The sequence below is a fragment of the Ptiloglossa arizonensis genome, chromosome 8 (assembly GCF_051014685.1).
Source record: "Ptiloglossa arizonensis isolate GNS036 chromosome 8, iyPtiAriz1_principal, whole genome shotgun sequence".
Lineage (NCBI taxonomy): Eukaryota > Metazoa > Arthropoda > Insecta > Hymenoptera > Colletidae > Ptiloglossa > Ptiloglossa arizonensis.
This window is the reverse complement of record NC_135055.1, coordinates 7,687,651-7,702,350: the sequence shown is the minus strand read 5'-3', so window position 1 is coordinate 7,702,350 and position 14,700 is coordinate 7,687,651. Positions and strand designations below refer to the sequence as shown.

General features: G+C 34.0%; 2 protein-coding genes across 5 annotated transcripts in view; one reads left to right on the top strand and one right to left on the bottom strand.

The window, feature by feature from the left end:
* The window catches only part of LOC143150561 (putative inorganic phosphate cotransporter), a 24,111-nt gene extending 17,838 nt beyond the window's left edge, over positions 1-6,273 (bottom strand). The window contains exon 1 of the mRNA XM_076318940.1: positions 6,048-6,273. The gene's annotated coding sequence lies outside the window, so the exon portion shown is untranslated. The remainder of the gene's footprint in view (positions 1-6,047) is intronic.
* The window catches only part of LOC143150558 (uncharacterized), a 16,972-nt gene extending 2,272 nt beyond the window's left edge, over positions 1-14,700 (top strand). For 3 of the 4 annotated variants that reach the window (XM_076318932.1, XM_076318931.1, XM_076318933.1), the window contains 8 exons: positions 5,902-6,146; positions 6,715-8,356; positions 8,487-8,721; positions 8,853-8,962; positions 9,085-9,331; positions 9,444-9,648; positions 9,732-9,933; positions 10,023-14,700. In XM_076318932.1, the coding sequence (XP_076175047.1) occupies positions 5,917-6,146; positions 6,715-8,356; positions 8,487-8,721; positions 8,853-8,962; positions 9,085-9,331; positions 9,444-9,648; positions 9,732-9,933; positions 10,023-11,720 (4,569 nt within the window). In that variant the 5' untranslated portion in view covers positions 5,902-5,916 and the 3' untranslated portion in view covers positions 11,721-14,700. Of the gene's footprint in view, positions 1-5,901; positions 6,147-6,444; positions 6,522-6,714; positions 8,357-8,486; positions 8,722-8,852; positions 8,963-9,084; positions 9,332-9,443; positions 9,649-9,731; positions 9,934-10,022 lie in introns of those variants that run through there. The other variant, XM_076318934.1, reaches the window with a different exon arrangement.

Genomic DNA, 14,700 nt, shown 5'->3' with positions numbered 1-14,700 from the left:
AAAGATGAATGAAAATTTTGTAATAATATTTCTTTTCTCTGTTTGAAATTATATTATAATATTTTGATCTGATTTATCAATATCTTTCATTGTAAAATTATAATCATGTATGACAATAGCCTTTGAAACATACTTGGATTTATTACTCTTATCTATTGCAGTAAACATTGAATTATAAATAGTGAACAATATCGTGACTTGTCTTTTATCTATCCATTTCATAATACAAATTCTGTTGTTTCAAAATGCCATTATATCACTCTTCTTCAATTTTCTTTATTTATAAGAGATGATGCATTTTTTCTATATTTTCACTGTTGATATTTGTTTTCAAAATATTTGTGTAATCGTATTTATTCGTGTTTCCTTCAATAAATTCTAAACTATCCATTCCAGTAGCAAAGATGCAACCCCAGACTATCATTAATTGCTCTCTATGTTTCACAATACAGTTAAAATTTTTTATTTTATATTTTTCGTTTAGTCACCATCACACTGTAATTTTATTATCCGAATAAAAAGTATTAAATTTGCTTTCATCTGTAAAGATACTCTTTCTCCAAAAATTAAAATTTTTAATTAAATAGTTTCTTGTGAAATTTAATCGTTTCTTTCTATTTTTCTCGCTAACAAGACGTTTATTTCGAGCAATACAGCCGTGAAAATTTTGTTTCCTTAATACTCTATCTTTTTTACTAGACGAAACATTTTCTGGTACTTGTATGATTTTGGCTGTGACTCACTGTATATTAGCTTCGGAAGTCAAATATACTGAATTCAAACGCTGTGTCCAAATTCACTCCGAATTCAATGTTCGATCCCGAATCTTGTCAGACTTCATTGTTAAAAAATTAATTGCAATACTTTCTGCAAGCATGAGCTTTTGACGCTTTGTAATACATTGAAAAAGAAATGATTTACTGTAATATTTCGTTCCTTGTTTGTCTTCGCCTGACTATAATCATACACCGCACCGCTCTATTAGTCTCACAACTCACAATTCTCCTACCTACTCATTTTTCTCCTCATCGCTACACATCCTTAATTAATCATTGCGTCGTTTATTTTTGGAGACCAAACATTCTCCACAATTCATATAATGAGTTTTGTAACGAAGAAGAATGTTAAAAAAGGTTTTTTATGGAAAAACATTTTTCAAGACCGTCTAATCATATTTCGACTTTCAAAAACAAAATTATTTTATGAATATTGTTAATATGGCTGTCGTTATTGTGGTTAAATGGATTTGATTGAAATTGAATTCAGTCCATGGATAATAATAATTACTTTTCACAGCTTTTTGATTATACTAATATACATATACGTATTATTTGAAAAAGTTATTTAAAAAGTTTTAAATAAATCTTAGGGAGAATTAAATGTTACACGAAAGTAATACATTTTTTCCCTATCTTCTGTAATAACGAATAAATTAAATGAAATCTTATTCATTTCATACTTAACTCATATCAATAATGTACAAAAATGTTTAATTTCCCAAATAATAGGACCTAAATATAGAAATTAATTACATTATATTACACGTGAAAGAATATTTCGAGATAATTGTTACTTTTTAAACAACTGTAATATATTACAACTTCTTTTCCATTATTTAACTACATTTAATGGAATGCTATATCGCAGAAAAATTACAAATTTCTTTACAATTATCTGGAAGTTTTTTTTACAAATAATTTGCAAGTGAGCAATACAGTAGGTAAGTAACCAATGTTTATAGTAATAAAGGACATTGAAATATCAGTACGTGGAACAAATCGAACGGGTAGCGATGTATAAAAATGAATCAATTATATTTTGAACATCACTAATTCGTAGCAGTGAGTAAGAGGGAAAATCCGCGAGACTATCGTAATGTACAACATATAATCGTAATTTACTGTTTTTTGACAGAGCTAGAATACAAATTGTTAGATGACACAAAAAAGAGATGTTTGCCATCATCTTCATAGTCTTAGAGAACGAGAAATTGTGAACAAGAAAGAAAGATCAGAACAAAAAGAAAGAATCATTAACAAAAACTTGTTATTATTTATAATATATAAAAGGGAATTGAATTTCGATTACTCATAACAATTGTCAAAGGAGGAAACTTTATTTTAATCACTCGTAACAGTTATCGTCAAGGAAAATCTGTTTTGGTTGTTGGTAATTATTATGAACGACTTAAAATTTTATTTTGAATGATCATAATAGTTACCAATAAAACAAATTTATTTTAGTCGCTTGTAATAGTTATTGATACGAATAATTGTATTGTGGTTGATCATAATAGTACAGTATTGTATTGTTTAGTACTCGACTAGAATAATTTTTCGAATCCGCGCCAGTATTTAATACTGTTAGTTACTTTAATCTAAAAGAAAAAAAACAATTGAAGGAAAGCGCGAGAATGTCAATGTTTACATACGTACGCTGTCGCGTGAACAGTTCAGTTGATTTGCAATCCATCGTGGAACGTGTATTCATATTATCGTGCGGTACTTCTACTCTATCTCTGATTCATTGATCTCGTTACATTATTGTTATTCTTACGTTAAACCATTGCTTATATTAATTTAGTATTTATTCTGTGCATTATTATTTTATCATACAATGAGACGGAAGGGAATATATTCATTCAATTAAATAACAATGTGTGAACAATTTGTGGTGCTACGTTTTGGAGAATATACGTTACCAATTTTGAAAGACACACGGTAATAAAGCATTTAAAATTATACCTAAAAGAAAGAGAAAGTATAGAAGAAATGGAGACTGAAGATAAATCTGGTAAAGAAAAAAAAACCGTTTTGATTCAATTCCCTACTGAAAAAGTATTTAAAGAACCACATATGTTTCTGATTATGTTGTCCAATGTAATTAATTATATTATTGAAAAGTATCCATTTATGAAAAATGTGATTGAAAAATTAATTAAAGGACGAATGATTTCTTAGAAATGGATACAGCTACAAGGAATAATAGGTATCAATTTTAAGCATAAATGTTCAATCAATTAATAATAAAATATGTGTGTACATTATCAATAAAACAGTCTAAAAAAAGCATACGGCTGATGATCTGAGAAATGAAATTGAAACAGTTGTGCAAGAATTTAATATTACGAAGAATGAAATTTACAGTACAACGACAAGTAATAGACGGAATATTGTAAAAGCAGTAGAGCTACTGTCTGATGCGAATGCTGCGGAGGGTAGGTTGAGAGCAATTTAACATTAAAAGTTGTGATAATAACAATGAGCAATGTGTTATAGATGTTCTACAGTACTTCTGTAATAAATATTAGAATATTGTATCGATCAATGTGCGTCTCATTCATTGCAATTAGCTGTTAAGAATTATTTGATAGAAAATAAAATTGAATCGACACATCGTGCTCGTCAAGTTGTTAAAACAGTAAGAACATCCACATTTAGGTAAAAATATATATTATATTATATTATTAACTACTTTATGTACATATATTGAAATATTATTTTCCTACATACTCGTTACAACAATTACATTTGAGTAAACTACAAGTAGATGTTCCAACATGATGGAACTTTGAACGAGACGATCACAAAAATGTAAAAGAGCAGTTGTTTTTCGGAGATTTTAATAATCATTGGTTGAAATTGGAAATTCAACTACAGTCAATGTCATTCAAAATAGTTGATATAATCTTGGCATATGTAAAAACTAGAAAATTGCAGTTACTAGACGAAAAACGTTTTAAAAAACTTACTACTCGTATGCTTTCTGTTAAGCAGGTAATATTGTCGCAAAATTATAGCAAAATTGAAGAATCACTCGTACGAAGAAGTATAGTAGACTTTCAAAAATCATCGTAAACACGATTTAGTATGATTGCTTATTCGACTTTGTTCAACGACATCGTATTTACTTGATTCAATTCTTTAAATTTAGACAGATTTGGATATAATTTTCCCTTAATGTTATTTACACTTCATTAAATACGTTGTAATAAATACTTTTCAGGGTTATAGCCGATTAAATTAAAATCAATATAGGAGTCTCTGTAACGATAGTTTTGAAAATAATGATAAAGTAATTGTTCAAATAATTCAGTTTCTCTCTTTGAATATTCCATAAGAATGATGAAAGTGAATGTGTTCTCATCTGACGATGATTCTCAAGATACTAGACATCTTGAAATTATTAAAGCATATACAGAAATTGAAAACTATAAAAAAAAACGGATTAACTTCGATGAGGATGTTATCAATTATTGAGAGAAGATGATATATAAACTTCCATATTTATCGAAATTGGCAATGATAAATCACACTGTTCCTACGACTTAAGTCAATGTTTTCAGTTTTGAAAATTATGTTAAACGATGTACGTTGAAATTTATGTCCAGAAAGTTTAAAATAATTAATGTTTCATGATTCTAAATAAAGAAAGAACAATCAAAGCTAAAGTTTTGTCATCAATAACTTTTATGAGTGATTGAAATAAAATTTTCCTCGTTGATAACTGTTATAAACAATTGGAATAAATTTCCCCCGTCAATAATGATTATCGGCAAGGAAAAATTTTGTTTGATTATTTATAACCGCTACTTGTACCCAAAAACATTTTAATCGAACAAATAATTATGCTACAACTTTTCCTATTTTACACAAATGTGTAAAATATGTTATAATAATCCTTGTTTGCCATAAAAAAATTGTTGTTATTTTTTTTTTTTCATTACAAAACTCGTTATACGAATTGTGGACAATGTTCTACCTCTAACTTAAGTAAACGATACAACGGTTCGTCAGTCAAACCGTTTGTCCACAAATCGGACTTAAGTTATGGCGAGAATAAGAGAGAAAGCCTCGCATTAGCTTTTTTCTCTACTCCCTGAAGTTGCCGAAGGAAGTACCGTGTTCACGGATACACAGCTCGTGTTTAGTGTGTGTAGTAGTGGGAGAAATTCAATATGGCGCCGGATAGGTCGGGATGTTCTTTTGGCATCCCAGGGTTAAAGTCGCTCAGTGGTGCGTGCAGTGTTTCTGCGCATGTACGTCGCACAGCACTCACGGGAACGAGCTGTGAAGGAGAAAGGGTAACTAATCATGGTGACTTTCCCCTTAAATGGCCAGAATCCATTTGACCCGTTGCATCTACATTTGTATCGACGATAACAGTTTTGTGAAAAAATATAAAAGGTCGTATATTATGAGATGTTCAAATTTTGTTATTACATTTGCATCAACCTAGTGACATAATTTTCAAATATATTATCCTTCAATAATGAATTATACACCTAGATTAGACATCGAAGTAGCATAAAAAATTTACATATGTAGCGCAAAAAAACCTTCGTTCAGATTAATGTAAAAGAAAGGAATTTGTATAATGCATTCACATTTCTAAATACATACGCTTATATGTAGCAGATGCATAAGATGTAAGTGACTTGTTTGCATTACTGTGTGCTTACTATACATGTATACTCACATCGCGCATAAAAAATCATGCGTATGCATACGTGCACATATCGTACACGTAGCTACATAAGTCAGCGTAACCATAGAAATGTATTTATACAGGCACGCATGTACATGTATACATATACATACATGGTGATGAAGCGTAACTACAGGATCGATAAAAGAGGAAGATCGTTGTCACGGGGTACGTGGGGTACGAAAAAGGAAAGTAGAATAGTGAACAAGCAGAGAAAGGGAAGTAGATGACGCGCGCGGTAGGTGCGAGTGGTTGCGAGGTTGTCGGGGTGGTGAGTGGTGAGTGTTGAATGGCGAGGGTGGGCGGGCGGGCGGAGTGGGCGGTGGTGGTCGGGCGGTGAGCATAAAGAGGATAGGATAATATCCGTACACAACCTCCGCCGTACCTTCAAGTTTGCCGCTTTAATACCGGCAGGTCTACGATGTAGTTATGCCGAAGAAAAGTACAAGGCATGTGAAAGAGTCAGGATTAACGAGAAGTTCTCATCATAGAAACAATAATTCTGCAATTGGACGAGAACAGGAAACAAAATACTTTCGAAGCGTTCGTATTGGTCTTACCAACGGCAAACGTTGGCTCTCTCTTAAGAAGCGTTTAGGTCTGTCAACGGATGAAGATGTTGCGGTTTATCTGCTCGATCTTGCCGAGTCCGCTTCCAGGTAAATTCGAGATAAATCACTTCTTTAGATTAGCACAATTTTTTTTTTTTTTATAAATCCGATTAAATGATATTAGACTAGACACCAAGATTCCATTCACGTTAGGAAAACTATTGTAATTCGTACATGATTGTATCTTGTCATTCGGTGACGGGACTTCCCCTCTATCGTGCTTGAATTTCCCCGAATCGCCATCTTGCAAGGTCGATATTGAATGCGAAAGTAATCGATAATGACCTACTCGTTGAAAACTATAAAAACTGATTTTATTGATCTTACCGATTTTTGTTGATCTTAGTTTCTATCGAAATCACATACAAGACGACGCAGAAGAAATGTCGAATTTGTTTGAGTTCAAGTACGAAATATATTTAGGTAAAAGATTTTCTTTTATCGTCTATTAATGGATTAGCAACCGCTAATCGCTTTTGACTTTAAGATTATTCTCATTTTAATCGTCTTTTAAGATTCTCTCCCAAATTATTCTTTTAGACTTATTACTTTTTGTTTTCTATGCTTAACGTTGCTTCATCCTTTTTACACATATGCCCTTTTCTATGACCAATAGACACAGCAGCAAATACAATGAAGAAGAGCAAAGAACAATGGATCAAGATCAGAAGAACAAGACACAAATGGCATCGACTGAAAACATGATAGAAGATACAGGAGATTCTCTTCGTCGGAGTTTAAGAAAACAAAGTAGTAACACTGCTTTGGTACCTGAAGCATGTCCCATGAATGCTACACGGACCACATTGTCCAATGATATTGATTTATGTGCAAAACGTGATTCAAGATCTAAACATCACAAAAATAGAGCTAAGCATCATAAAGATAAACGAAAAAAGAAACGACATCTTAAAACTGTTGATGTAGTTTTGTCGATAGAATCTACAAAACAATTATCCAATGATGCAATATCAGAAGACAAAGAACAAATTGCTGTGAAAAAAGATAATTCTAAATTAATAGAAGGAATTGATATTGAGCCAAATTTGAAAGATAGTCTTTGCATCGCTACAAAAGAGGTTAAATCCGATGCTATAAAGACTGATCATGTAGATAGGATAGAATTTATAGAACATGTAAATAGTAACAAAAATATACTTTATCGTGACATTGAAGATGTTCATGTGAAAAACATGATGATTAATAACCAGTGCGAGCAATCAAGCTCAAATAGTCTAACAATAATTCCCTCTATGAAGGGCAATGCTAGTAAAATTAACGCAGAGCAAGTCATAGACACATTGGGCACAATGCCCAGTGCAGCTTCTTGTGTTCAGCCCATCGAGACAAGGAACGACAAAAGTGTTCCATGTGACATTTGTTACATTGGTAAAAGCAAACATGTCAGTGCAATAGCTAACTGTTCCAGTTTGAATACAAATGTAGCTGCAGAGATGACCAGTCGAAAATTGAAAAAGAAACGAAAACGATTAAAATATGATACTCAAGAGGAAGAAGACGAAGATGCAAAAGAAGATTCGTCGGACGATTTTCTAGATGATTCTGTGCATAAACATAGAAAAAAAAGACACAAACATACTAGTGACCACAAGAGTCGCAGACATCACGATGTTAGGAAGGCGCCTCAAGATGGAATAATTGTGCAGAGTGATATAAATGCCTGTTCTTTAATGAACGATGTATTGGCAAATACAACTTCAAAATCACAAAGTGAACCAAATATTGAAAATTTAATGTCAGAACCACAGAGATTAGCTATTAAAATAAAACTCTGTCAGGAATGTAATAATCGTCACTTGCAAGATGCCTGTCCATTGACTACACCCCAATTCGCAATTTCGGATTTTATATCGTATGAGGATTGGTTAAATAAATATAAAGAAAATGCAGAAGTTTTAAAAGCCATCAAATGTGATGACCCTATGTCTGAAGGATATAAAAAAATAGCGGACGATAGTATCGAGTCAGACGATGAATCTTTATTGAACGAACATTGTAAAATAAAAGTCAAAGCTCAAAAAGAAGAAAAACGATTGACTGTCGATACGGATCGACCATTATATGCTAGAGACTCTTTGCCCGAATGTTTGGAATTAAAAATCACTAATTCCGAACATGGACTTGGAATATATGCAAAAAATTCTGTTCCAATGCACGTTAAACTAGGTCCTCTTGTTGGACAGTTAGTTAGAGAAATGGATATTCCTGATGACTTTACCATGAGACACATTTGGGAGGTAAAATTAATGCATTACTTTTGTCATCTTTGTATACGTGAATCACATTCACTTAGTGATTATTAAATACATCATGGTTCAAGTAATTATTTCCTTGACAAAATGATATTTCTTTTTATGTTTTGTTTAGATAAATAATAATGGTAAAACCTTGTACATAAGTACTACCAACCCGTTAAAAAGTAATTGGATCCGTTATATTAGACCAGCTGAGACAAAAGAAGAAAGAAGCGTGGCTGTAATTACGAAGCAGGGAGAATTGCATCTTGTTACTACTCAAAATATTGTGTCAGGAATGGAACTAACATATTGGGCAGATTCACAATCTTCAGCATGGACAAGAAAGAATAAAGTAGATAAAACGAGTATGGTATCATCTTTCTCAATATCAGCGTCGATGGTGAATGTTGCGAAGACAACGATCAAACGTTCAAATATGACTTAAATGAGAGTTCTATTTCGTTTCGATTACGCTTACTTCTTTTCCTCTGTCTAGATTGTGGGGGATGCAATTTGAATTTTGCTCATCCAATATACTATCGTCTGCACTGTTGCATTTTCCATGACACCAACTACAGTTTGACGATAAGAAAGTATCATTGCAAGGTAGAGACAAATTGGATCGTTGTTATACTCCGAATCGGTGATCTTTTCATTTTATGCGACGGCTCTTAACAGTTTATGGTGGTTTCGCTACTAAATATACATCTTTCCTTTTGGTTGTCTAGGTATGTGGAGCTGCTGTTTTAGGTAAGGACAATATCATGAAGCATGCAGCGGAATTACACGCAGGACGGGGCGCATATCAATGTCAATATTGTAAAAAATTTTTTTTACGCTTAAATTATCTCGAGATGCATCGAACTTACGGGTGTGCCCAGAATCCACAACGTTCGAGACCATTATGCGACTTTTGTGGGCGCAAATTCTGTCAACCACAAAAATTGAAAGTACACATCAAACGAATGCACAGTGGTAAGAGATATTTACGAGTTATTTACAAACACTCGTCGAAACTCATAGTCCTAATACTGCCCGATAAAATTTTTGTATCGCATTTTCACGAACATACGTAACACACGTGTAGATATGTCTGAGGTGCTCCGGGAGTTTCAGTGTAAACTCTGTTTGAAACTTTTGGGTTCTCGTGCTGCCCTTCAACGTCACATGAAAGAGGTTCATCACAAAGACGTCGTCGGTGCTGCAACTTGTGATCGGTGTGGAAAAATGTTTCAAAACAAAAGTAATCTAAAGATACACATGTTGACGCACAGCGGAGTGAAACCGTTCAAGTAAGATCGTGGTATCAGTTTATTGTTTTGTAAGAATTATATGACTATTTCTTTGGCAAATGCAAGAATCTTTTGATTTTCAGGTGTAAAGAAAACAGTTGCAAGGCGGCTTTTACTACCAAACAGTGCTTACAATTTCATTATAAGAAAGTACATGGCCTTACGGAAGAGTTGATGCCGAAAATTGAACGATCTGTCGCGTACACATTTGACGCGTATAGCGGCGGATTGATCGAAGATGTTGGTCGTGGAAAGACTCCTCGACCTAGCAGAAGAACTTCTCAGGTTAGTCTTCGAACAAAACTTTACTTGTTTCATACAAATGTTAATAGGCGCGTAGTACGATTACATATAATTCTTTTTTAACATTTTAGCAAGAAAATAGCAATAGTCTAACATCTTTGGACAACGACAGTTCAGAAAACGGCTTGAAGGTTGAAGCAGCGAATAATTCTGTGCATTCAACTATAATCGAATTTGGAACGAATTCCGTATCTAAGTACAAGGTGGAGCATAATACACGTATTTCAACGCCGCCGTCAACCATCAGCACTCTCGAATCGAGAGTGGTAGAAAACGTTCGTACAGAAACAGATTTTTATGGTGTGTCAAGATTACAGAGCAAAGGTAGTAAAAAGTGGCTCGGTGAATTTAATCCCTCGACAACATCCGATGTGACTATAGTGTCAGATACGATTCCTCGTTTGTCGACGAGCGTCATTACCGGGAATACTTATGAATTTGAAGACGACAGAAAGGAGATTGATGAAAAAACATCGTTGTCGACAAACGCGGGGAGAGCACAGAGTATTATGGAAAATAGTAAACTGGGACTTGGCGTTTATAGAAGGACTGAGAGTGCGAATGCTAGTTTACTGGTCGAAGCTGCTCTTGACGCCGCTGAAAGAGAAATAGGAGCTGTATCAAGTCCAATGTTGGAGGATAGTGGTCGCGATACTAATCTCTATTCTATCTCTAGTCAGTTGCAATCCCCGTTACCTCAAAGATCACCGAACCACTTGGATTCCTATATGCAGCAACAAACAGATCTGTTATCGCCTGTGCCTACATCGGACAGTCGGAATACGCCACCTACTCATTTACACGTCGAGTATCAAATGCACCGACCCGTTGATTACATCAGTACACCAAGAGTACATAATATCGATCAATATTTGCATCACGAAGACATACCACGTGTCCCTTCGCCGAACAGTTACATTCACATTCAACAGGAAGATTTAGTGTCGCCCTCGGCAACACCGAATTCACGATATCAGGATGTACATCACCATCATCATCACCACCACCATCATCACCATCATCAGCAACTGTCCACAGACAATTTGTCTAGTGACGAAGGTGATTCTGTAGTGCAAAATCTTAGTCTGTCTGTAAAAGAGAAAACAATGCAGCTGGATCTTTCAACGTCGTACAAATACGATACTCTTGAACAATGTCCTCTTGTTCTCAATGGCGGAGAGCTTCAGGGCTTGGATATGTCTGCAAGAGGATTTCATCACGGATTTGGTGTGCAAATACAAAATACCACTCGATATCACCACCACCATTTGTACGAAATTACGGAAAGGCAAAGCGTTGATCTCAGCAGGACCGGGAGCTATTCGATGTCACCTACACCTCTTTCGCCAGCTTCTCAACCACCACCTGTTACCGTGACAGCTCCACCACCTCCTCTTCCTACCTCTATCCCTGCCGCTGCCCCTCCGGCTCCATCCGTACCACCGTCTTCAACACCGCCGCCACCACCCTATCCCCATGACGATGTTTTGAGGGTCGTAAGTTTGGATCTCACTCCCGGTGGAAGGCATACCGTCGATCTCACTCTTTCGAGATCTCACTTGCACGGATCCGGAGCTCGTGTGATCGCGAGTCCTCAATCAACAGGCTCCGGGACTCCGCATGTCGTACCTGATGCGGTGGATGGTCGAATTTTGTCATCCTCCCCGCCGCCACCTTCTTTGACAGGATACAACCCGAGTTATCCTGTAAGTCCTGCACCGTATCATCCACCTAGACCAGGATACCATCACTACTCTGGTTATTATTGATCAACTGATACAGTCAACTGATTCGCATCCAGATCGCTTCAGGTATTTAAGTCGGTACCATACTTTTAAGAAAGTATTTTCAATTTCTCTGTCAAATTTCTTCTTACGCATACTGACGCATTTATTATTCTTTCCTTCTTCTTTTACATTCTACCCTTCGTGCGTGTTTTTGTCCTCTTTCTTTATATTTTTAAACATCAGCCGAGTCGATTTTATCACAATGGTCTTCTCGTGCCACGCACGATTGTTATTAAGAACATTTTACACACGAATGGGTGATGAGAATATAGGTGAGAGAACTGTAATTTTATAACGACAATTGCGATATAAAATGCAGTAACTCGTAGACATCGTTAATTCTTATTCGTATGTTTTTCTTTTTTTGTTTTTTTGTCCGAGTAGCTTCGTAAATTTCAAGGTCTTTTAACAGTCGAAATTCCTAATGTCCGTTAATGATTTTTAATCGACGCGTTCAAAGGATCAATAAATAACGGGGATCAATCACAGAATATTAGGACTTTGTTTGGTTTTTGGTCGGTCAAGACTTATCAAATAACAGGAACATAACTGAAGACACGTTAAAAATTTGTAAAACTCTTTATCTTTCAAACGAAAGTACAACTCTAGATCGGAGACGCGCACAAATATGTAAAAATCAATTATGTTAGACCGTCGAGTTTCTAAAATCTTTAATGTACACGGTCGAGTTAACCAATTAAACGGACAAACGTGATTGTCGTAAAAGTGTATAGTGAAATGTGAGGTGTACCTATTATTTTTCAAATGAACGTTATTTTTGTAAGATATTTATAACCAAAATTGTAGGAAAACATTTTTTCTGCAACTAAAAAAGTACGTTGCACGAATTAGAGCATTGTTTCTCAAACTGTGGTCTGTGGACACCCAAGACCGTGAATCCTTAAACGAAAAAAAGAATATTATATAGTGGAATAAAAACAATTATTCCCGTAGTATTTTATTATTACTTAAAACACACATTAAAAACGGCTTGCATCACAATTGTAGCGCCAGTAGTAAAAACAAATAACTGGAAAATAAGAAGCTCGAATGTTGAAACAGTTGAAATTGTTTGTATAGTTTTATCAACTTTGTTTCAGTCTATTTCTGCTATGATTAGTAACAAAAATGTATGGAATTTTATTCGCAGTGCGATAGTTTTACCAGAAAGCCAAGTAATTATTTAATAGAAAAAGAACTTGTTACTCAGTAGTATTAAATAAATTCCAAGAAAATCTACGTAAGCCTATCAATTTTCTTATATATTTGTGTGCAATGTTTTAATAAGCAACGTATAAAAAGTTTAAATTAAAAATTATGAAACCATTTAAATGATATTAAAAATTTCTAAGCAAATACATTTTTTCAAAATGCAATTTTAATATATATAAAAAAAAGATATTTAAAAACAGATTGTCTAAGGGGTCCGCGAGAAGTTGATGTTTGAGAAACATTGGATTAGATGAATTATGTAATTTCTCAATTATGTAACCATTAGAATGTATATTTATATTATACATATTCTTTTCCATGATCGCATAAAAGTTGGATACGATGATTGTATTATTCGTTAAAAAGCAGATTTTTTTACAGCAATCAATATGAAATATTATTCAACTTTTAATATTAACGTTTACATCTTATATTTACTTATTCCTTAGTTATTGACGAACAAACGTTTGGTAGATACCACACGCAATAACCACTACAAATTCTTATACTAATATTTTACACATAATTCCTCAACGGCCTTACTCCGTCGCTGTCGTCGTTGTCGTCCTTATCCTCATCATCGTCGTATTGTTCGTGACACTTATGTAGATTGAATATTTCAAAATTTAATAAACGAACAAAGAGCCCCAACACTAAACTATTTCTTTGCTTACTATTTTTAATTTTTTAAGAATGTCATGTATCGCAATTTCAACCAATCGAGGCATTTTAGCATTCGCAAAACAAATTATTCGAGTTGCCTAATGAGTTGAGAATGTTTCAAGTTTGCCTAGCTGTAAGTATCTGCGTAGCGATAACGAATCTTAGGCGTTCATTTCCATTCTAGTCATAATATGCGCGTGTAAGAATAATATTAGTTACATAATAATATCTCGGAGATTGCAAATGAGTTGTCTGACATTGTACAAAACACGATAAATCGACTGAAAGACGGGCTTGTCCGTGTTTGCATTTTATAATAGATGCGAACAGTAGTAGTAAAGTATTCGATTGTAAGATAAGTTACACATGAATTAAAATTTGTAATATGATAACCTAGCTCATTTGCAATATCCGTAATGAGGTGCGAGTAGCTTCCAACTTTTTCGAATTTTATTTATTAATCGTTTTTAAGAACCAAAGACCGAAGAATTGTAGAACCTTTGTGCCAAATCGATAAGATCGTTCGTCATTGTACATTTTTAAAACTCAAAACTCGCCGATTATTTTGTATTACTTTAAGATTCTGGTAGAGTTATGTGAAGAATGTATATGGATATACACGAATGTATGTATGTAAATATATGTGCTCTGAGATATAAATGGATAAACGTGTGCATGTGTCAGTTACTTTTTTCTAACGATGCAACGTTTCTCATTTTTTAAAGTATGTTTCCGGTGACCCAGTCTTTTATGACTTTGTATTATCATGTTGCATCTTTTTATTTGATCAAATTTTTTATGTTCTATGTCACGTTTTCACAGTTTGGGGATTCGGATCTCCATTTTATCGATTCTTGACAAAGTATGTATGTTATTGTTCTTATTTTGATATAGAAATAGCAAAAATAACCGTGAAGGTAACCATTTCTCCTCTTATTTATCTGTTCATGTATCATATATCATCATCTATTATCTAAAACTTCAAATAACAATGTTCACGAGTACAAATATAGCACGGAATACATTTGTATCGACTTTCTTAATATCGTAAATGAAATTAATTGAATAAAATAGAAAAATAACCATA